This window comes from Castanea sativa, chromosome 6 (assembly GCF_040712315.1).
Source record: "Castanea sativa cultivar Marrone di Chiusa Pesio chromosome 6, ASM4071231v1".
Taxonomy (NCBI): Eukaryota; Viridiplantae; Streptophyta; class Magnoliopsida; order Fagales; family Fagaceae; genus Castanea; species Castanea sativa.
The window spans coordinates 15,345,550-15,369,533 of NC_134018.1; the positions used below are offsets into that span (position 1 = coordinate 15,345,550).

The following is a 23,984-nucleotide window of genomic DNA, read 5'->3' on the forward strand; positions in this document are numbered from 1 at the left end:
GATGTGTTTAATGCTTCAAGAAACAACATTTTAAGTTCAAGAGTTAAAGCCATGCAAGTTTGTCCAAGAATCAAGTGAAGAAGTGTTGTTCATTAAAAGCTAGCCCGACAGCTAGAATCTATCAAGATTTAAGAAGTTGTTTTAGCCCGAGGCTCGATAGGTGCTTGATAGATAGGGTATTTGTCGAGGTTTATAAAAAACAGATTTTCAGTTCTGATTTTCATCAAATCCGTGAATGTATGTTTGGGCTTTCTTTTCTCATAACCCTAAACATATATAAGGATTATTTTAAGAACCGTCACACAGAGCACAATTGCACAAGAGCACAATTACACAAGTGTGAAGAATAGTGTGACCAGAAACCTAGTTTGCCCTAGTTCGTTTTGAAGAAGCTGTTGTGTTTGTACACCGTAGGGTTTTGTGACCAAGCAACTTTGTGATCTTCATCGTGTGATGAACTGAAAAACTTTGCAGCCAACATCCTTCTTGTTGAAATGGCTTGAATTTAACTTCCGTGGATTAACATTACAAGTAAGCATTAAATGCTATCTTGTATGAATTGTCAAAGAAAATGGCAAGGAACAACACCAACTCTCTGTGTATTCATGCATAGCCGAATTGTTTGACTCTATAGGCAATTAATGAATGCATGCCTATGTTAGAAAGTTTGACTTGATCAACAAAATCAAAGAATGCAATTCAGCATGTAGGCTTGCGTGAAGAAATACTACACTCATGCATTAAATGATGCAGGGATTGCTTGGCCACTATTGTTGACTTGCTTCCACAATTGAAGACTCTCAGGTGTCAAAACAATTTTGTATTTCGGCTGAAGGTTGGCTATAAATAGTGGTGTGAGCAAGAGATACTTCAAGCATGAAACAGAGAGATAGCAAAGGAAGTGTTAGTGTCTTGTAATTTGTCTAAATACAATAGGATGTTCTCTATTTATTTGTGAGAGAACCAAGGGTGTATTTGGGTTTTGGGTTGTGAGAAAGTGTCTTCAAGCTGTTATTGTAATCTCCACAATTATAGTGAAATTTATTCTGTCGCCTCCCGTGGACGTAGGCATATTGCCGAACCACGTAAATTTCTTGTATCATATTTTCTTCTCTTATTTTAACCTTGTGTTAAAGTCAAATTGTTTCACCCAATTTTCACAACTACTGGTATCAGAGCTCCAGGTTGATTTATTCAATGGAGATCAACGCTTCTATTGCCAAGATAGACGTAATTAAGTTCAATGGAACTGGTAACTTTGGTTTATGGCAAAGAAGGGTGAAAGATCTGTTGGTACAACAAGGTTTGGTGAAGGCTTTGTACGGGAAAATAAAGAAACCAGAGACGATGACGGATGACGAATGGGAAGAACTCGATATGAAGGCGGTCAGTACAATTCGACTATGTTTGGCAGACGAGCTTATGTACGATGTCATGGATAAGGTGTCTACTGCGGCTATATGGTTGAAGTTGGAGAGTCGGTATATGTCCAAGTCCCTCACAAATAAACTTAATCTTAAGCGAAAGCTGTATGAGCTTAAGATGGCAGAGGTTACAGATTTGGCTCAACATGTCCACACATTCAAAAAAAATTATCAGTGACTTGTTGTGGATCGATATAAAATTCGATGATGAAAACAAGGCGATGGTGCTTCTGTCCTCCCTCCCGGCATCCTATGAACACTTGGTTACAACCCTGCTTTGGGGGAAAGAAACTCTGGAATTTGAAGAGATCTCAGGAGCCCTGTTGGATCACTACCAATGGAAGCAGAATTCAGGTGAAAGTTCTAGTGAAGGGCTTATGGTAAGAGGTAATCAAGAATGTGGAAGGAAGAAAGACAGAGATCACAGTTCTGCTAGGGGCTATAGCAGATCCAAATCCAAAAGCAAGACAATGAAGTGCTATAAATGATAAAAGAAGGGGCATTTCAAGCGAGACTGCCAAGAATGGAAAAGAGACAAGGACAAAGACAAGGAAGGGTCATCAAGATCTGCAAATGTTGTGGTAGCAGATTCAGATTCAGATTCAAATGGAGATATGCTATCTGTTTCATCCAATGCCAACAAGCTAATCGATTCTTGGATTCTGGATTCAGCATGTTCTTTCCACGTGACTCCTCACAGAGATTGGTTTGACACTTACAAGTCGGTTAATTGTGGTTCTGTTCTAATGGGCAACGATGCTACTTGCAAAGTTGTTGGAATAGGAACAATTAAGATAAAGATTTTTGATAATGTGGTGAGGACATTAGGAGAGGTACGACATGTTCCAGAGGTGAAAAAGAATTTGATTTCATTGGGAACCCTAGACTCTAATGGCTATTGCTATAAGTCTGAGAATGGATTAATGAAGGTGTCAAAGGGCGCTATAGTTGTGATGAAGGGGCAAAAAGTAGAAGGTAATATCTACAAGCTATTCGGCAATACCATTGTAGGTGGAGCTGCTGCAGTGACTGAATCTGAGCAGGATGATACACTCTTGTGGCATATGCGACTAGGGCATATGAGTGAGCGTGGTATGAGGGAATTGTAGAAGAGAAATCTGTTGGCTGGAGTTAAGTCATGTAAATTAGATTTCTGTAAATACTGTGTCATGGGAAAGCAGTGTAGGATGCGATTCAAAACTGCCACACACAAGACAGGAGTTATATTGGATTATGTACACTCTGATATTTGGGGGCCGGTGTAAGTGGTCTCTAAAGGTGGAGCTCGGTATTTTATGAGTTTCATCGATGATTATTCCAGAAAGGTTTGGGTTTTCTTCTTGAAGAACAAGTTTGAGGCATTTGCAAAATTCAAGAAGTGGAAAGCTGAAGTGGAAATTCAGACTGGAAGGAAGATCAAGTGCCTAAGATATGATAATGGCACTGAGTACAAGGATGGGGAGTTCTTGATGATTTGTGAAGAGCATGGTATCAAGAGGCACTTTACAGTACGAAGAACGCCTCAATAGAATGGAATGGCTGAGAGACTTAACCGGACAATCGATGAGATAGCTAGATGCATAAGACTGAATGCTGGGCTTCCTAAAGTTTTCTAGGCTGAAGCAGTGAACATGGCTTGTTACATTCTTAATTGTTCGCCTAGAGCTGCGCTTGATGGGAAAGTTGTTGAGGAGGTATGGACAGGAAAAGAAGTTGATTACTCGTTGATGAGGATATTCAGGTGTCCAGCCTATGTTCATATTCCTATCGAATAAAGGTCAAAGCTTGATTCAAATTCCAAGAAGTGTATTTTTCTCGGGTTCGAGAAAGGTGTAAAAGGGTACAAGCTTTAGGATCCAGTGGCATAAAAGGTGGTGATTAGCAGGGATGTGGTGTTTGACGAGAAGTCCATGATAAAAGACTTTAGAAAGGAAGAAGGGTCTCAAGAAAAGGGAAGCAGTAATAACAGCAATAGATCAGTAGTGCAGGTCGAACTAGATGAAAGTGGAGTCTCAACTAGAGAATGAACCTCACAATAGTGATCAAGAAGATCACAACATGATATCAGAACGGCCTAAACGCAACATAAGACCACCAGTCAGGTATGGTTTCAAGGATCTTGCTTCTTATTGCTTAGTAATTAGTAGCGGGGATCCTTTCACTTTTCAGGAAGCAATTGATAGCTCTGAAAGGGACAAGTGGATGGAAGCTATGGTGGAGGAGATGGAGTCCTTGAATAAGAACAAGACTTGGGAGTTGTCAGAACTTCCAAAGGGAAAGAAACCGATAGGTTGCAAGTGGGTGTTCAAAAAGAAGAAAGCAGTATCAGAAAAGGAAGAAGAACGATTCAAAGTAAGATTGGTAGCAAAAGGATATTCACAAAGACATGGGATTGACTACGATGAGGTTTTCTCACCTGTGGTTAGGCATACTTCTATCAGGGTAGTGCTGGCTTTGGTAGCACATCAGGATCTGGAATTAGAGCAACTGGATGTGAAGACGGCATTCCTTCATGGGAATTTGGAGGAAGAAATCTTCATGAAACAACCAGAGGAGTTCAAGAAACCCGGTACGGAGAATCTTGTCTGTAGATTGAAAAAGTCACTCTATGGGCTTAAACAATCTCCCAGACAATGGTACAAGAGGTTTGATTCCTATATGATTCAGATTCATTATACCCGTTGTGAGTATGATTGCTGCGTATATGTTAAGATGCTTGATGATGGTTCTTATATTTTCTTGTTACTGTATGTTGACGACATGTTAATTGTTGCAAAGAGCATGTATGAGGTTGACAAGTTAAAAGCTTTGTTGCATAAAGAATTTGACATGAAAGACTTGGGTACTGCTAAGAAAATTTTGGGTACGGAGATTCGCAGGGATAGGGAGTCAAGAAAGCTGTGGATATCTCAGAAGAACTATATCAGAAAAGTTCTTGAAAAATTCAACATGCAAGATGCTAATCCTGTAAGCACCCCATTGGTGAATCACTTTAAATTATCTAGCAGTCAATGCCCGAAGAATGAAAAAGAAATTGAAGACATGTCAAAGGTTCCATATGCAAGTGTAGTTGGGTGTTTAATGTACGCAATGGTTTGCACTAGGCCGGATTTAGCTCATGCAGTGAGTACTGTCAGTAAGTACATGGCAAATCCAGGTAGAGAGCACTGGAATGCAGTGAAGTGGATATTCAGATACCTGAATGGAACCGCAGGATATGGGATTCTATTTGCGAGGCAACATGGGGATAATCAGTGGTAGGATATGTGGATTCAGACTATGCAGGCAATATAGATGACAGAAGGTCTACAACAGGTTATGTGTTCACACTGTCAGGAGGGACTGTTTGTTAGAGATCCACACTACAATCCCTAATAGCCATGTCTACTACAGAAGCTGAGTACATGGCGGTAGCTGAAGCTGCAAAGGAAGCACTGTGGTTGAAAGGGCTAGTCAAAGAGCTTGGTTTGAACCAAGGAGGAGTACAGTTGCATTGTGACAGTCAAAGTGCCATTTACTTGGCAAAGCATCAAGTTTATCATGCTAGGACAAAGCATATTGATGTGAGATTCCATAAGATAAAGGAGTTGACTGCTATAGGAGAAATTATTTTTGAGAAAATTGACACTTTAGAGAATGTAGCTGATATGTTAACGAAGCTGGTACCTACAAACAAGTTCAAACACTGCTTGGACTTGATTAGTGTTTGTGGCTTGTGATAGCCTGTAAGGGCTAAGGTGGAGGCGATTGAAGAGTTTATTTGTGAAGCTTGATACAATTCAAGCCAAGGTGGAGATTTGTTGAAATGGCTTGAATTTAACTTCCGTGGATTAACATTACAAGTAAGCATTAAATGCTATATTGTATGAATTGTCAAAGAAAATGGCAAGGAACAACACCAACTCTCTGTGTATTCATGCATAGCTGAATTGTTTGACTCTATAGGCAATTAATGAATGCATGCCTAGAAAGTTTGACTTAATCAACAAAATCAAAGAATGCAATTCAACATGTAGGCTTGCGTGAAGAAATACTACACTCATGCATTAAATGATACAGGGATTGCTTGGCCACTATTGTTGACTTGCTTCCACAATTGAAGACTCTCAGGTGTTAAAATAATTTTGTATTTCGGCTGAAGGTTGGCTATAAATAGTGGTGTGAGCAAGAGATACTTCAAGCATGAAACAGAGAGATAGCAAAGGAAGTGTTAGTGTCTTGTAATTTGTCTAAATACAATAGGGTGTTCTCTATTTATTTGTGAGAGAACCAAGGGTGTATTTGGAGTTTGGGTTGTGAGAAAGTGTCTTCAAGCTGTTATTGTAATCTCCACAGTTATAGTGAAATTTATTCTGTCGCCTCCCGTGAACGTAGGCATATTGCCGAATCACGTAAATTCTTTGTGTCATATTTTCTTCTCTTATTTTAACCTTGTGTTAAAGTCAGATTATGTCGCCCAATTTTCACAACACTTCTCAAGTTGGTGATAAAGTTGCGTACTGAGATCCGCACATCTTTTGGTTAGTCATGTACTAGGGGCCGTGCAATATAAGGAGAGATTGTCACTACAGAACAAGTCCAATTGGATATTGGGGTAAGGATTCAATTGTAGGTTGGTATAAGGTACTAGGATTCCTTTACTTGTAACCGCTTGTTTTGATAATAGTGGATTCTCGAGAGTGGTGACATTAAAATCACTCAGTGGTTGCCTCGGCGGTTTTCCCCATTCGAAAACAAATCACCTTAACAACTTTATTTTCCGCTACATTTAACTTAGTTGGTGATTTGTTTGTGTTGCCACGTATATTGCATGTTAATTTGATTAATTAATAAACTTGGCTAATTAATCAATTAATTCATCACAAGGGGTTAATACATACTTGACATATCAAGTGGTATCACAGCCGGCACACTCTAATTAAGGTTTAATTTTTGCTGTGTGATCCATTGACCCCTGTTGTCATGAATGCCATTGGTAAGAAAAGATCTTTTATTTCAAATACATATTGTTTTTCTAATCACTATTTAATTGAGTGTCTCAGGAAAAAAAAAATTAAAAAAAAATTGAAAGCTATCATGATGATGATTGAAAAAAATCTTAACATGACAAAGAAGAAACTAGACTGCCTCAGAATGAGAATGCGCAGAGAAGTTCATCTAAGAAAGGTGAAGGTTAAAGGCCTTGTTTGTAAATGGCATATGAAAGAGAACACCATTCCTATAGATCTGTCATCAAAGCATGAAGTGTGCTTTATGATGAAGTCTACGTTCAAGGTAATGGATACATGCTTGTGGTACATTGACAGTGGATGATCACAACACATGACTGGAGATCGCTCTCTTTTTAAGGTCTTCGAGTCTAAGAAAGGTGGTAATGTCACTTTCGGTGATGGGAGCAAATCACAGATTAAAGGAAAGGGAATCATCTATTTACCTGGACTGATAGATATTGCAAATGTGCTATATGTAGAAGGTCTGAGAGTGAACCTGTTGAGCATAAGTCAGATATGTGATCAAGACTTTATGGTGTTGTTCTCTAATGGAAAATGTCTTGTGTTGGACGAATCTGGAAAGAAACTTATAAGTGGTGTTCGCACTTTAGACATTTGTTATGGTCTGGTCCCTGATGCTGATATTGTGTGCAATAATATTCGTTTGCCAAATGAAGATCTATGGCACCAAAGAATGGGACATTATAGTTACAAACATCTCTCAATTGTCTAACGTTATCGTATTTAACTACCTAGTTTGGAATTTTGTACACTTTTGTCAGTTTAGTGTACTTTTTATTGCAATGATCAGTTTAGTGTACTTAAGAGACCAAAAAAAAAAAAAACCAGTTCCATGTCTTATCTATACTAGTATGAAATATATAATTATAATATATACAACGCTCCACAGTGTTTGAATGTGTTAATTCTATTAGCTGATCGATATCATAGTCTTGGTCATCCCCGTTGCAACAGATTCTTCAAATAAGCTATTGTGTTCGGGCAATAGTTGATGGCATTATGTCATGTCTGTCAATTAGAAAAAGTCTAGTTATTTGTCCTTGTTTGTAATTAACTCTATTGGTTCAACACCTTTGGATATGCGTTTTTTTTAGCATGGTTTCGGGTCCCTCCTCAGTGCCATAAAGTGAAGGTCACTGACTCACTGATACTTTGTATTATTCTTTGATAATTAATTTAAATATATGTGGTATTTTTCCTTTTCTTTCAACTTCAACGTATTTGACACCTTCTTAATTTCAAAATAGTATTTATTTTTAATCAAAATAGTATTGTAAATTTCAAAAAAAAATTATTAGTAGAGTTTTTCTTAGAGCAATATGTTTGTGATTTTATTGCATTAGGTAAGAAAATATCTCCTCAGTTTTTCCTTCTTTTGTCTTTTTTCATTATTTTCTTATCCATTATTAGACGGTGAAAAGCACAATTGATTGTTTAATGATATACTAGCAAGTAGAAATCACAATCTTATCGTCAAGATTTTCTATGCACAACACAATCGAAGGGATTCTAAGATAAAGAGCAATTAAATTAGTCTCTCCAAAAAAAAATACATACATACACACACACACACAATAGAAGGGATTCTAAGATAAAGAGCAATTAAATTAATCTCTCCAAAAAAAAAAAAAAAATACATACATATACACACGCGCGCGCGCGCGCACACACACACACACACATATATATATATATATATATATTGTTTAAAGATAAAAATTTATTTATTTTTTTATATTTTAGTCAATCACTTTTTTAAACAGTCGTATCATATTCATTATTCTATACTTTTATTTTTTCACTTTACTAAAATATTTTATTTATTTATTTTATCTATTAATTTTTTTCTTACTTTTCAATGTACCGCTTTTCTTTATTTCAGTTATCAAAACATATAAAAAAAAAATTTAGCATCTTTTTTCTACTTTAAGAAACAGCTAGCAAGAGACCCCAATGTGATTGCATTAAGACTTAGACATGGCAAAACGGGTTCAGGTCGGGTCAATCGGGTTGCGAGTCAAACGGGTCACTGGTCAAAAATGGGTCATTTTAAGCGGATTAAAAACGGGTTCGGGTCAATCGGGTCGGGTCGGGACAGGTCGGGTTGACCCGTATTTTCACATGAATTTTTTTTTTAATTATAAATAAAACAACATGTATTTGTCATTTGGAAAGTTATGCAACAAATTATTTAATGTAAAATGCATTATTTTGACTTCACCACTTATATCAAGAATGAATTCAGTTAAACTTATTAATACTTATTCAATAATTTTAAAATTATACAAATTTTAAAATTATACAAATTCTAACATTGCTATCTAAAACAAAATAATACAAACATAAGTAAAACAAATACACATGTTTTATTTCTACAACATCAACATTCGAAAATATAAAACAAAATTACAAATGACACATTGGATAACTCATTTGATAAAGAATAAAAACATATAAGAAATTTACAATCTTGAAAATTAATTTTATAATCTATTATCAATTGTAGTTGGCGCTCTATTTCAATTTGAGATATACATTAAAATTTGATTACTTACTTATTTATACATGGTCTCTTTTATGAATATCATATCATTGTTAAGCAACACACACTCTAGGAAATATCATAATTTATTTTGAAAAGCCGTTTATTTTGGACATGAATTGTTAAAAAATAAGTCTAAGCATTCATAATTTATGATAATTTGATACTTTGGTTTCACTATTTTTACACTTGTAAATGTTTCTCACACATGTCTACAATTATAAATCTATATTTTTAACTCTACTGTAACCATATTATCTTGGCATGTACTTTGTTATTTGATATCTAAAAATCTTTACTCATTACAGAATGCTCAACCTTTTATCTTTCAATTAATTTGCATATATAAATGTATCAATTGTTTCCTTAAAACTCATAATAAACAATTAAACTACTATTGTCTTAATTTTACTCTTTTTTTTTTTACCAAAAAAAAAAGTTTTAAAAAAATGATTCGGGTTCGGGTCGGGTCGGGTTGACCCGCAAAAAACTTGAAAACTCGGGTCGGATCACGGGTCAACCCGTTTTTGTTTCAGGTCAAAAAATTGGGTTCGGGTTGAGTATTTTTCGGGTCAGGTCGGGTCATAAAATTTTGACCCGTTTTGCCATGTCTTGATTAAGTCCCAAGCATGATAACGGCAATCACAACCATAAATCTTGCTTTGCATATGATATATAAATATATATATATATATATATATATATATATATATATATATATTTTTTTTTTTTTTTTTTTTCCTCTTTGTGATTTTCTTCCGCTGCTGCAGGAGACAGATAAGAGTAGATAAATTACTTATGATACATTCAAGAATGTTCTAAGTTCATTGGCTTAGAAATTATTTTTAAAAATATTTTATGATAAAATGAAAAAATAATTAATTTTGTTGACGGTTTTTTATATGTTTTATAATAATTATATCAAAAAAAATTTTAATATAGTTTATTAACAAGTGCTCTAAGAAAATCTGTTAACCGAACACAAATTACTAGCTCTCAAAATCAAATATTTCAACACGATCCTATCATTTTTGTTTTTTCATTTTTAATTTTTCTGACCTTTTGACGCTGTGCAGAGAGTCCCTTTCAATGAGAGTCGGGTCAAAGCAACTAATCACTTTATATACTGAAACAAACGATGATAGAAATTGTGGGGTCTGCACTGATCGCCAGCCCTACGAAGTCCATACTGTATGCGGGCATCCATTTTTGTTTTTTCTTTCTTTTGTTTGAAACAATCTCTAGTACTTTTCTGAGTCGTCTTCTTGTTCTGTATAAATATTATTCCATGATATATCATTTTCTTTCTTATAGACTTTTGTGGCTTATATTTAAATGACAGTGTTTTGCCTTTGGTTAGATACCTGTCAATTTATTCTCTCCCACTTGAGTGTGTAGCGTGTGTTTGTTTTTTCAATTTGAATTTTCTCTAAACCTTTGGACGCTGTGCAGAGAGTCCCAACCAATCAGGCATGGTTTCACTGAGAGTCGGGTCAAAGTATTTGCCTTTGGTTTTTCTTTCTAATAGACTTTTGTGGCTTATATTTAAATGACAGTGTTTTGCCTTTGGTTAGATACCTGTAATTTCTTCTCTCCCACTTGAGTGTGTAGCGTGTGTTTGTTTTTTCAATTTGAATTTTCTCTAAACCTTTGGACGCTGTGCAGAGAGTCCCAACCAATCAGGCATGGTTTCACTGAGAGTCGGGTCAAAGTAACTAATCACTATATATATTCTAAAACAAATGATGATAGAAATTGTGGGGTCTGCAATGATCGCCGGCCCTACGAAGTCCATACTGTATGTGGGCATCCATTTTTGTTTTTTCTTTCTTTTGTTTGAAACAATCTCTAGTACTTTTCTGAGTCATCTTCTTGTTCTATATAAATATTATTCCATGATGTATCCTTTTCTTTCTAATAGACTTTTGTGGCTTATAGTTAAATGACAGAGTGTTTTGCCTCTGGTTAGATACCTGTCAATTTATTCTCTCCCTCTTGAGTGTGTAGTGTGTGTTTGTTTTTTAAAAAAAGATATATGTCAAAAGATTATCAAAAATAAAAAAAAAGATATATGTCAATTTTTTTTTCTTTCCCTTTTTAATGAAAGGAAACAAAATTATTAACCCACTAGGGGGAGAAAGAAAACATAAGCAACAATAAATTACCGTAAAACAGCAAAGGAGGGCGCTACAAAGAGTAGGAGAGCACAAACTTTTCATGTATAGTTTTGAGTGCAAGTTCTGAAGAGTAGATATCACTAATATCATTTTTAATTTCACTATTTAAAACCTGTCATTCTAGCAAGTTGTATCAAAAATTGTGCCTCGAAATTTATTCTTTTGACAAAAGTGCACTTTTGTCAAAAGAATAAATTTATGTAAATGCAATGAATATCTCGCTTGTAAAAAAAATGTTATATTATATGTTGATATTTTGTGATTGGCAAATTCCATGACATTATAATTTGAATCAAATATGTAATGTGATAAGTTCAAATTGAAATGTTCAAGACGCAACTTAAAGAAGACAATTATTAAGGAATTTGACTGCCCTACAATTCACTAATAAACCACCGCACACCCTTGGTGCGTTGGTCGCTCCACAAGTATAAGTGTTTGTGGAGTGTAGGGGGGGAAAGGCCGGGGTTCAAGTCTCCAAGAGGAAGTTTCACACACATATACACTTAGATTAGGCTAGAGTAGAAATTCTATCTTGTATAAAAAAAACTAATGAATCCAAAACGGGCATAAAAAATGGAATTTAAAACAAAGGAGAGATAGGAAGAGATACTTCTGAGGTCAGACTCATAAGATACTTTGTGTTAGAAGTATGCGTTTAAATGATTAAATTTACAAAATTTTAATAATTTAAACTTTAAGGACAATCGGTATTATAACATACTTTCTCCTATCAATGGGGTAAAACTTGCAACACAAGCATGTAGTTTAGGAGGGAATGAGCTTCTTTGAGGGTGATCGAGTTTGGGAGGCAATTATTCCTATGACCCCCTGCTCTTCTCTGCCCTTGATTTCATAAAAACCTTTATCTTCTTAGTTTGTGTTATATTATGATACAACATATTATATGGTAGCGTTAACTTAATTTAATTTAAAAACAACACGATCGCATTTAATGATTTTTTTGTGCTTAAAATGTGAAGCCCAAGTTTTGACATTTTATGGTGTAAAGAAATTTCGATTTCCTATGACAAAATTTCTCTTCGGAGGATGAGATTGATGAAATTCAAATCTATTTATGTCTGAATAACCCAACATAATGAAGGTGGAGAAATAACCATTTTCCCCCAATTTTTAGGCATTGTTATTTCCATTTCACAATAGCAAACTCATAGCGTGTCCTGCAAAATGGCACGCCCACTAACAAAGTACAGACAAATCATGGCAAATTTTGATCAAATCACAATTCTTAGACCTGCACATGAATTGTATATTAGACAGCCTTTAATCCATAAAGCTTGGAAGGTGTAAGCGAGGTATGATGAGAACTTCAAGTGGGGTGGCTTTGTTGTTTGTGAGACCAACTGTCTCAGTCATATACACCTTTGCATCCGAGGGAATTGAGATATCATACGTCTGTAGAAAACTAGCCAATGCTAATTGTACTATTTGAAGGGCAAAAGATATTCCAGGACATGCTCTTCTACCACTTCCAAATGGGAGCAATTCGAAATTTTGACCCCTAACATCAACATTCTTGTGGGTGGTGAGAAATCTTTCCGGCTTGAACTCTAATGGGTCTGACCATATGCGTGGATCTGTTTGGATTTTTCATAGGTTTCTGATTAATCGAGTTCCTTTTAGAACATGGTAACCACCTATAATACAATTTTCAGTGAATTCACGTGGTGCTGCTAATCGACTTGCTGGATACAAACGTAATGTCTCTTTAACTATGGCTTGGAGAGTTGGAGATAGACTAGCTTATTGATATGTGATTCGTTTACAATTCTTTCCCTGCCCACTTGGACATCAAGCTCATCTTGGGCCTTCTTCAACACATGGCGGTTGTTTAACAATAACGCTATTGTCCAAGTTAGAGTAACTGTGCTAGTGTCAGTACCTCCAGCAATCATACTCTGCAAAGTGCATTCCTTTTGTTAGAATGCAACTCTTAAGCAAAAAATGTCCTATGTTCTGGAGATTTAGCTTGTAAGGAAAAGCAAAGAAGCATAATTATATACACGAGGCAATACAGAATACTGTAACACGGCAAATTGTTACATTGAAGTAAGACATTACATGGTCAGATTTTACAATTAATATATATATATATATATATATATATATATATATATATATATATATATATGAGATAGGTTCAAGTTATAGTAATTCTAAAGAATTACACATTTTCTAAACCATTAGATTTTAGTAGATCCAATGATAAAAAAACTCTCATTAATGCTAATATTCTTAATAGTATCTCATTGATTATCTCTTATTTATTGCATTCAATACGTATCTCTAAACCCAAAAAAAAATAAAAAAATACACGTATGACTCTCTCTCTCTCTCTCTCTCTCTCTCTCTCTCTCTCTCTCTCTCTCTCTCTACGTTTGGTCTAAGCCATTTCTCTCCGTTTGTCTCTCTCTCTCTCTCTATTTTCTAAACCTGCGTTTCTCTCTCTTTATCTCCTCCTCCACTTCCACCTCCACAGGTTGCCGGCCGGAAAAAAAAAAAAAAAAAAAAACAAGTTGAACTGTTTCTATTTGTGAGTACTCTGTTTCTATTTTTCCTCTCTTTTTTGTTGTGAGTGCTTTGTTTTTTTTTTTCTTTTCTGGTCTAACTCTATGTGCTCTATGTGAATGCGTTTAGAAGTTCTAACTCTATGTGTTCTATGTGAAGCCGAGCTGAATGGTCTTGAATGCGCTCTATGCGTTCTATGTGAAGCCGAACTGTTGTGAGTGCTCTGTTTTTTTTTTTTCCTTTTCTTTTTTATTGTGAGTGATCTGTTTCTGTTTCTTTTCTGGTTTGTGAGTGCTCTACTTCATTTGTATGCAGCCTTTTGTCGATGCTGTTATAACCAAGTGCAAGCACTATTTCTGTGAGCATTGCGCATTAAAGGTATACCTTTTATTTATGTGAGCAAGCACTACTTCAGTCAACTGTTTGTGAATTTTTAGGATGGAACTTTTTTCATTCATTTATAGAAGAAAATCATATCACACATTTAAAAAATTATCCCTTTTAAATTTTAAAAAAGAAGCTGGCAACTGAGTTATAGAAAATCATATCACACATTCATTTATAGAAGTAATTCTTATGGGACAAGCTAGAACTTATATGTATGTGTACACTGAGTTATGAATGCACATGTTTCTAGAATTGTTGTTCAATCTACCTATGAATTGGTATGAGGAATTTATTATTCATTTTACCCACGATACTTTGAGAAATTAGCATAGTAGTTGATGATGAATACTTTGTGACATTGGTATATTGAGATGAATGCCATTTGAGAAATTACTATTTAAGTACTCATGATGTTTTACATTGAATTTGATGTTTATATTATTTTGTAGTGGTCGTAAGGTATCATGATTTTAAAATATATATTTTGCAAAGATAGTACTGGAATACTTTTAGAATGATTAACTTTGAAACACATTTACTATGAGAACTTTGAGAGAATGATTTTAACACCCTAAGGCTAGTTGTGATTAGTGGCATGGTACTGTAGGTAAGTCATTGCAGTCTTTTATGCTACTAGCCGTGCTAAGTTATGTTTCCTTCTTATTGACGTTAAGTTACATGATTTCCAAACTATGTTGCATCTTTCTTTTGACATATTTGGTTTGTGTGAAATTCTTCAGAATTATATAGCTATATACATTTAAACTTTTAATTTGAACTACTTTGATAGATTACATATAATCACAAAATTAAGTACTTAAAAAAATTATCTAGCTCTTTTCCAAACTCAAGTTAGTAAGTCCTACTTTCTGAATTAGCTTAATCCCCTCACCCCTCCTTTTTCCCTAATATTTTCTATTTATCCAAATACTTTAGATACCATTGATCAGATGTTCTTGGTTATTGGTGAATTGGACATTATGTTTGAAGTCTTGTTTATTAGAGAATTGAGTTACACTTGTTTTTTATTTTCTTTGCGGTTTCAATTTGGAGCCTAATATTGGTAAAATGTTTGCATATTTTTTTATTTCTGTTCATTATTTGTATTGGTTTTTATAGTTACTAAATCACAAATGGAACGTGAAGAGTTATATGATGCCCCAAACAATTTAGGACCATCAGAGCAAGAGTTACCACTTGAAGATTTTGGTGATTGTGAGTTGAAATCCAAGCCATATGTCGGAATGCAATTTGACTCCTTGATGATGTTGAAACTTTTTACAAAGAATTTTCCAAAAAAGAAGGTTTTGGAATCCATATCTGTACGATTAAAAAAGCACCCAGAAGTGATAATGTAACAAGTCGTATTTATGTATGTCGTACTGAAGGGAAGCGCAAAACAAAAAATGCATTAGACAGTGGTTTGAGCAGAGATGATGAAAACAAGGCTCGTAGAAGTTGCTCAAGTCTTAGAATTGGATGTGAAGCAATGCTTAGGGTCATGAAGGATAAGAAGTTGTAGAAATGGGTTGTGAAGGGATTTGACAACAACCACAATCATGGTATAATTAGTCCAAAAAGTGTGTCATACCTCCAATGCCACAAAAAAATTTTCTACAGTTGCTAAGAGTCTAGTTGAAAATTTTGGTGAAGGTCTTCCAACAGGAAATATTGCCATGATGTTCAATGTAGGTGACTAGACATTTACAAGTAGAGATTGTTGGAATCACTTGAGAGATGTTAGGGGAAAAAATCTAGATGCTAGAGATGCCTCAGCTGTCCTTAATTATTGCCAAAAACAACAAGCTCAAAACTCCAATTTCTTTTATGCAATTCAATGTGATGATGTTGGCCATATGGTTAATTTTTTTCGGGTGGATGTGCGATCAAGAATGGCTTATCAATACTTTGGGGATGTAGTGACATTTGACACAACTTACAAAACAAACAAGTATGATATGCCATTTGCTCCTTTTACGGGGTTAAACCATCATTGTCAATCAATTTTATTTGGTTGTGCATTGTTGCAAGATGAGACAAAACAAATGTTTGTGTGGCTATTTGAAACTTGGCTTCAAGCAATGTGGGGGAAGGAACCAAAATCTATTATTACGGATCAAGATTTAGCCATGGGTGCAGCTATTGCAAAGGTATTCCCAAGAACTAGTCATCATCTTTGTCTTTGACATATTAAGAAGAAATTTTCAGAGAAACTTTCCCATATAAATCATAAGAAGTCAATATTCAAACGTGAGTTGAAGAGATGCATACATGAGTCACCTAGTGTGGAAAAATTTGAGGAGGCTTGGAAGAGCCTAATATTGACTTATGGCTTGGAGAGAAATGAATGGCGTGAAGGATTATATAATATTCGAGAGTCATGGATACCGGTTTACAATAGAAATACTTTCTTTGCGGGAATGAACACTACCCAGAGAAGTGAAAGCATCAATGCGTTCTTTGACTCCTTTGTTAACTCAAGAACTACATTAAAGGATTTTGTGGTCAAATTCGTAAAGGCGTTGGACAGTCGTTATAAGAAAGAAAGGAAGGAAGACTTTGATTCAAGACATGAAACACCTTCTTTGGTAATTGGCTCAAAAATAGAGCATCAAGCTGCTTCTACATACACGAGAACCATATTTGGCAAGTTCCAAAAAGAATTGGTGTGTAGTAATCACTTTACAAAGGAAAAGGTTGAGAAAAATGGAACTTTTTATAGGTATAAAGTAACAAGTTCCTTTGATCCCGATGATGCATTTATTTTGAACCTGAACTTGGAATCAAAAGTTTGTGAATGTGACTGCCAACTTTTTGAGTTTATGGGAATTTTTTGTAGGCACATGTTATTAATCTTCCAGGTTAAAAATATTTTTCAGATTCCTAGCCACTACATCCTACAACGTTGGACAAAAGAAGCAAATAAAGAACTCAAAAGTATAGAATATAGATCAAACTTTGATGATGAGCATCATATGTTAAAAGCGTTACGAAGCATCCATGTTTGTCAACGTGTAAGTCAATTGTCTTACCTTGCTGAAAAATTTGAAGATTTATATAAAATGATAATCTCAGACTTAGACCACACCCTTAAGAAGGCTTTTGGAATGGAAAATGAATTGCTTGAAGATAAGGAAGATGATAAAATGGATATGCATCACAAGAGTGGTGGATCAGCTGACATTGTTGAAGTAGAAGACTGCTCTGTTATTGTTCCTTTGAATATAAAAGATCCACATGTATCACAAATCAAAGGTTGAAAGAAAAGTACTGAGAAATAGGGTCATGGTGGGAGAATTAAAGGTGGGCTTGAAATATCCTTAGCTCGTGCAACGACAAAAAGACGATCTTGTCAACTTTGTGGGGGTTATGGTCATAATCGTCACACTTGTAAACAATATAATGGTGAAGGAAGTGATTACGAAGATAAAGAAAACATTACAGAGGTTGATGACAATGATATTGATGATTTAGCATAAAGTGAGTTTTTTCATTACATTTTTCAAGTCTTTTTTGGTTTTTATAAAAAAATAATTTTTTATTGTAATAATATATATCTCATGTTTCAAATTTACTTATACATTTTTTTTGTTATACTATAGGTACATGTGGTTGAAGAGAATCACAAAATGAGCATTCCTTGGTGGAATTTATATATATTGAGTCCAAGTAGCTGAATGAACTATGTTTAAGGACCTATGTTGTTAATCATGATGAAATAGTTTTATTTGGTTTTTGTTTTTTTTGTTTTTAAGGACCTATGTTGGAATACTGTTTTTGCTTCAACTTAATGTTATTAATAGTGTGTTTTTAAGGACCTATGTTGGAATACTATTATTTAAGGACATATATGGTTCTGCACTATTTACAGCACTTTACTGCACTGTTCTGTTTACTGCACTTACTGCACTGCATTAGTATAGCTGCACTGCACTGCACTTTACTACCTCTAAATCCTCTTATGTTAGGAAATGCTACTTGAAGTTGAAATTTAATATATGCTTGTTATAGAAGTTACAATTTCTAATTCAACAATATTATAAGGATCATAGAAAGATAAGCTGCATTCATGTGGGCTTGTTATGTGTGCAACAAAGGCCAGAAGATAGGCCAGAAATGTCATCTGTGGTTCTGATGTTAAGTAGTGAGAGTTTATTGCTTAAGCCCAGGCAGCCTAGTTTTTATTTGGAAAAGGCTCGACCTATAGCAGATTCTTCATCAACAAAGCATGACCCAGTTTCAACCAATGAAATTTCCATGACATTATTAGAGGGACAGTAAAATGACATGACATTACTCAGGATTTACTAACTCTTTTAGTTTAGACTTTAGGGCAAGGGTCCAAGGGAACTCTTACTCTAGTGTTCAGACTTTATATCTTGTCTCTCATACTGAACATTCTATTCTGTGTTGCCACTTTATTTGCTGATTTGTACTTTAGTGTATACCACAAATTTACATCTGAATTAGTAGAAATGCCATTAAATAATGGAATTCGAGAGTTTGATGAACCATGTGTCCCTCAAAGCCATACAATTATGATCACTATTTATTCTGGTTTGAAAGCTGAGAGTGTTAGGATGTGTGCCCTTAAATCCTATTGTATGATGTTATGTATGCTGTTATGTATGATATTATGTATGACTTAATGTTGTGTTTAATAAAGTTGTTTTATTATTATCTAAAAATAATGGTAACATGAATATTGGGACATTATCATATAGTCCATGAGATGCATAGTATGTGATTTATATGATTTAGTCACAAAAGATATAAATCACAAGTTCTTTGTAAACTAAGAATTGTAGTTCGTAGTCGGTAATGAAATTGGGCATTTCATCTACGAAGATTATAACATATCAGCTAAAATGATTTGTCTTGATCATGGAAATAGAGATTTCTAGTTGATATGTTTTAAGAGTTAAAACATATTGAACTGGACCGGTGTGAGATTTATTATTCTCCCAACGACTGTCAAATGAATAATAAACTCACGACTTATATTTACATGAACTCTTAATCCTGAGAGGATAATGGACCTGATCATGAAGTGTAGATTGCTTTGATATATCAGGAGTGAGATCTATTATAACGGTCAAAACCTCAGTATGTTGGGCAATCACATTTAGTGTTGATGGAACATATATTCTCAAGATGAAATTCATAGTCTCTTAATGGAGATATAAAATATTCCCTTGAGATAAGTTTAATGGGTTTGTTATTCAAAGAGTTAAGCCTAACCACTTTGGTAAAAAGTTACTAAAGTATATATTTATAAAATTAGATTTCATAAATATATGATAAATAACTTAAATGATTAAACCGGGTACTCAAGGAATTAAGATGTAGTAATTAACAAAGTGGCAGTCTACATTAATGACTTTGTATTACTTCGAATATTTTATGAAGGGCTTGCATGTACAATAAAGTCTTGGGATATAATTTATAAATAAGGCTTAGAGTGCAACTATATTTATATAATGATATCAAATATAGCTAATGGTAACTTTGGACTTGTCAAGAGTTGACAGAAAAGCCCAAGGCCCATTGGAGCTAGTGTCTTATTGGTCCCAGTGTCTTATTGGTCCCTTTTGGTCTCACTCCAAGCCACACACTTAAGCCCAATTGGAAAGGCCCAAAAGGTCAGCCCAATTAGATAATTAGTTAGATACAAAGGGAGAAACATACAGAATTTTTGTGTGTGAAAAAGAAAGAACACTATTGTGAAGTGGTGTATATGTAAGTGTTAGACATTTTGACATTCTTCCTTGGAAAACTGATTGAGAGACCACACATCTTGGCCATTAGTGGAATTGGAGTGAAGATTAAAAGTGTTCCCAAGTATTTCTGATCTTCGGTTTTGAAATTCACCACTCCAAAATACACTCTCTTGTTCTTAAATTCTGAAACTTATATAGTACATATTAACATTTATGAATGAAGTAGATCCGTTAATTTTTTCCGTTGCGTACATGCTTATTTCCATCAGATAGTATAGTAGGTTGAGTAACCTAGTGGTATGTTACTATGTTTGGTTGGGTAAAAAGGGAAAGAAAATGGGATATGAGGTTGGCTTATTAAAATTTTTATTTTATTTTTTTATATTACATATATAAATATAGCACAACGGAAAAAAAATAATAATAATTAACACTAGCCTCATCACACGCGCTCCGCACATGCAATGAGGCTCTTTTTTATTTTGAGTTTAATATAATTTTTCAATTTGAATTTATCTATTATTAGTGAGATTACATAGGAATGGAATTTTAAGAAACTAAAACTTAGGATTTGAAAATGAGTAAACTGCTAGATTTTAAGGGAAAAAAAAAGTATCAAACCTACGTGAGATATATTTAGATAGAAAGTGTGCTAATTTTTAGGAAAATAGTTTCTCTAGTAGTTTTTTTTTTTTTAATTTTGTTGAATTACAATTTTAACCCTATTTTTATTTTTTAAAAATAAAGATTATCTAATTAGATTGAGGATACTTTTGACATTTTTTAAAGCCATAATTAACTTTTTGAATCCTCTTAATATATAGAAAAAAGGAAAAAGTACAATCACTTTTGTTTATATGTATATATATATATATATATATATATATATATATATATTAAAAATTTGAAGAATTTGAAAAAAAATTTGTAGGCTTCCAATAGATCAGATAAAATTGAAAATGCCCTTCATTTCATACTATACTTTTAATATATAATCTAATGATTGATTTTAAAATTATATAATAAAAAAAAAGATTTCTCATATTGAATTCAAAATGCCAAGTTATTATTACTTAATAGTCATATTTCATATGGTGAAGACATGACTTCACTTCAAGACGTTTAAAATTTATATATGATTTTATTTCTTGTACACTACCCCTCTAAAAATTATTTATTGGTACATAACCTGAATAAGGTAAATCTACAAATTCAATTCAATTATTTTTTTTCTAGTCTAACTAACCAACCACCTAAACCTTGAATTGCCTTATCTTATGACTCATCAATTAAATATATTAATTTTTTTAATGAACTTATGAGGGGGTGGAGAATAAGGATTTTTCCCTGTTTAATCATTCACTTTTCCTATTGTCATTGTTGTTAGGTACATGTCATTAGGTTCGCAAATTAAAATTAAATACATGTTTTGTGTTGACCAATAAAACACATACACGATTATACTTACAAAAATGATAATTAAATTCAATGTAGTCATGTATTTGAATTTAATTGAGGAATTTAATTACTATACTTTAAAAAATATACCTAAGTTTTACCAATTTTTGCCAATAGCCTTATAGCTTAACTACTTTGCAATTTCTCATGTTTCCAATAGATACGTTTAAGGTTAAAATCCCTCCTTCTATTGTAATTATCAAATTATATTTAATTATAAAAAATAATTAAATTCAATGCAGACATATATTTGAATTTAATTGAGAAATCTAATATACTATTCTAAAAAAAACATGTACCTAAGTTTTACCCTTTCCCTTTTTGTTTATAGCTCCATGTGTGTGTGTGTGTATGTGTGTGTGTGTGTGTGTGTGTGTGTGTGTGTGTGAGTGAGAGAGAGAGAGAGAGAGAGAGAGAGAGAGAGAGAACACCCAATTTAACCTCTTGATTATGATTTATATCAATTTTGATCTAATTACTAAATTAAGTCCAGTTGTTAATTTGATAAGCCAATTGATATATGCATGGATACACACACAATAGTGAGTTCCAAAACAATCATAGGCACCCAAACACCATGAAGAGTTTACAAAGAAAAAAACCCCCAAATTGGGCAAAAAACTCTTTGACGCCTTTAGCATCAAGCCATCAACCAATTTCACTAATAAGGATAATTGCAAACTTGCAATACATGTCACTTACAAACCCTCCAAGCTATGTAAATGATAATGTATTTGAGCTTCTTCATCTCACTTACCATTGATTGCACCAATCTTATGTCCTTGCTTTCCATTGGTTCTGCGACTTAAGCTGCTAACCACAAGACCAAGGCCACTCCCAGACTTCTTGAAGATTTAGGGATTGCTCTAATGATTCACAAACATCAACAAAGAACACTCAATGTCTCTATGTGTGTAAGGCTTGGGTCTCCAATCTAAGGATTTGGCAATATGAAAGGGTGAAGGTAGAGACTACAATGAGTATTTGTCCTAAGGAAAATAGGTGGTCTCTAGTTCTTCAATTTTAGAATTTGAAGGGTACTTTTGTGGGTATTGTAAGATATATACGAGGGGTAATTGGATAGGAAGGAAGAAAGCAACAACCTTCTCTCAAGTTAGGAAATTCGTTTGGCTGAATTAATCTTAAGTTGCTCACGAAACTCTCAATCTAACCGATTTTTTAGAAGTTATACCTTCACCTAAAATTTCGCCTGACATGTCTTGATTTGATCAACTGAAATTCCCAGAACAACAACATTAGTCTTCAGCATTTGACCCTTTAATCTCATATACAATACAACACAATAAAAAAACTTTACAAGCAAATGAGTGCAAATAAAATAAAATTTGGTATGATAAATACAAGCAAATAAGTGCAAATATATAAATCCATAACTATGATTAATGGCAAATACCATATTGGTAAGCAAACCAGAACGAAAAACCACCCCCTCATTCCACTTGGGCTAAATTTTAGTCCATTTCAAGTCATTTCAACCAAATTGTTTGGAAACGTTGGTACAACCTGGAATAGTTTGGCATTTGAAGCAAGACGAAAATATGGTTATTCTTGTCCCGGATATGGGTGTGTTTGTATAAGATTTTGTGAAACAATGTTTTGGATTTCAAATTTTCAATTGAGTGTTTGAAAAAAAAAATAGTGTTTTGGGTTTTAAAAATGCACTTTTAGACTCCCGAATTCCCTAACCAAATGAATTCACAGTATCGATATGATAAATATCTTCTATACTAACCGGTACAAAACTGTATTGATCACCCTTATAATTCAAAAATCATATATTACACAACATAGCATTCAATGGAAAAGGTTTCTCTCAAAATTAGTTTGGAAAGAAACCCTTCAAACTCCTCTTATATTTTTTTTATTAGATATGAATTTTGAAAATCTAATTGTTGGATTGCATGTTCTTATTATATTCTTCATGTTTGCAAAATATCAAGAAGATCTAAGATAAAAAGTTATTAAATTTCAAGTTTTTGTTGTCTAAAATTACACATTAAAAATAAGTTTATTGATCCAATAGTAATTAACATCCAATTTGAATGCAAATTGACATGTATGTTGTATGTGCAAGTTAGATTTGAGCTTATTTATGAGAGTGAAATAAGTTATCTAACAGTATATTTACATGAGAAAGCTCGAAAAGATGCAAGCTTTGACATGACACTCAAACAAGAAATAGAGAAAGTGATGGTAGGACATGAAAAAGACGCACATTTAGACAAACAGAAGAAGCTGATTATCAAAATAACACAGGATATATGTGGAAAACCCTAGAGAAGGGATAAAAAAAAAACCATGATTTGAGCAAGAATGCAACATTCTTGCTCGACTCAGCTTGTATTATGTATCAGAAAGAAATTAGCTTACAATGAAATTGCCTTTCTTTCCTACCAACTCTCCACTTTCATCTCAAAATATCTATTTGTGTTCTTGCCCTAGAAGTTCAACTGCATGTTCCTTTTATACTCTAAGGAACATGGCTGAGTACAAGGACAGATGTCAAGTCATCATATTCTCTCTTTTAAGATCTTTTCACAACTGTGATGTCATCTGCTGCCTAAGGGATAAGGATTGCGCCAATGTGGCACTGGGACCTATAGGTAGGTAGTTTTGCCACTGTTTGGGAGACAAAGCTCGGTCATCAAGAGGGACATTAGGAATATTGTGATTGGTACACATGTCTTTAAGGTGACTCATTATGTATTCGACCA

General features: G+C 33.9%; 1 protein-coding gene across 1 annotated transcript; it reads left to right on the forward strand.

Annotated features, from left to right (window-relative positions):
- The first annotated feature begins 15,963 nt into the window (after positions 1-15,963).
- On the forward strand, positions 15,964-17,331 carry LOC142639517 (protein FAR1-RELATED SEQUENCE 5-like). Its single transcript, XM_075813679.1, has 2 exons — positions 15,964-16,221; positions 16,333-17,331. The coding sequence occupies exons 1-2, from the start codon at positions 15,964-15,966 to the stop codon at positions 17,329-17,331; spliced, it is 1,257 nt and encodes a 418-aa protein (XP_075669794.1).
- Positions 17,332-23,984: the final 6,653 nt, after the last annotated feature.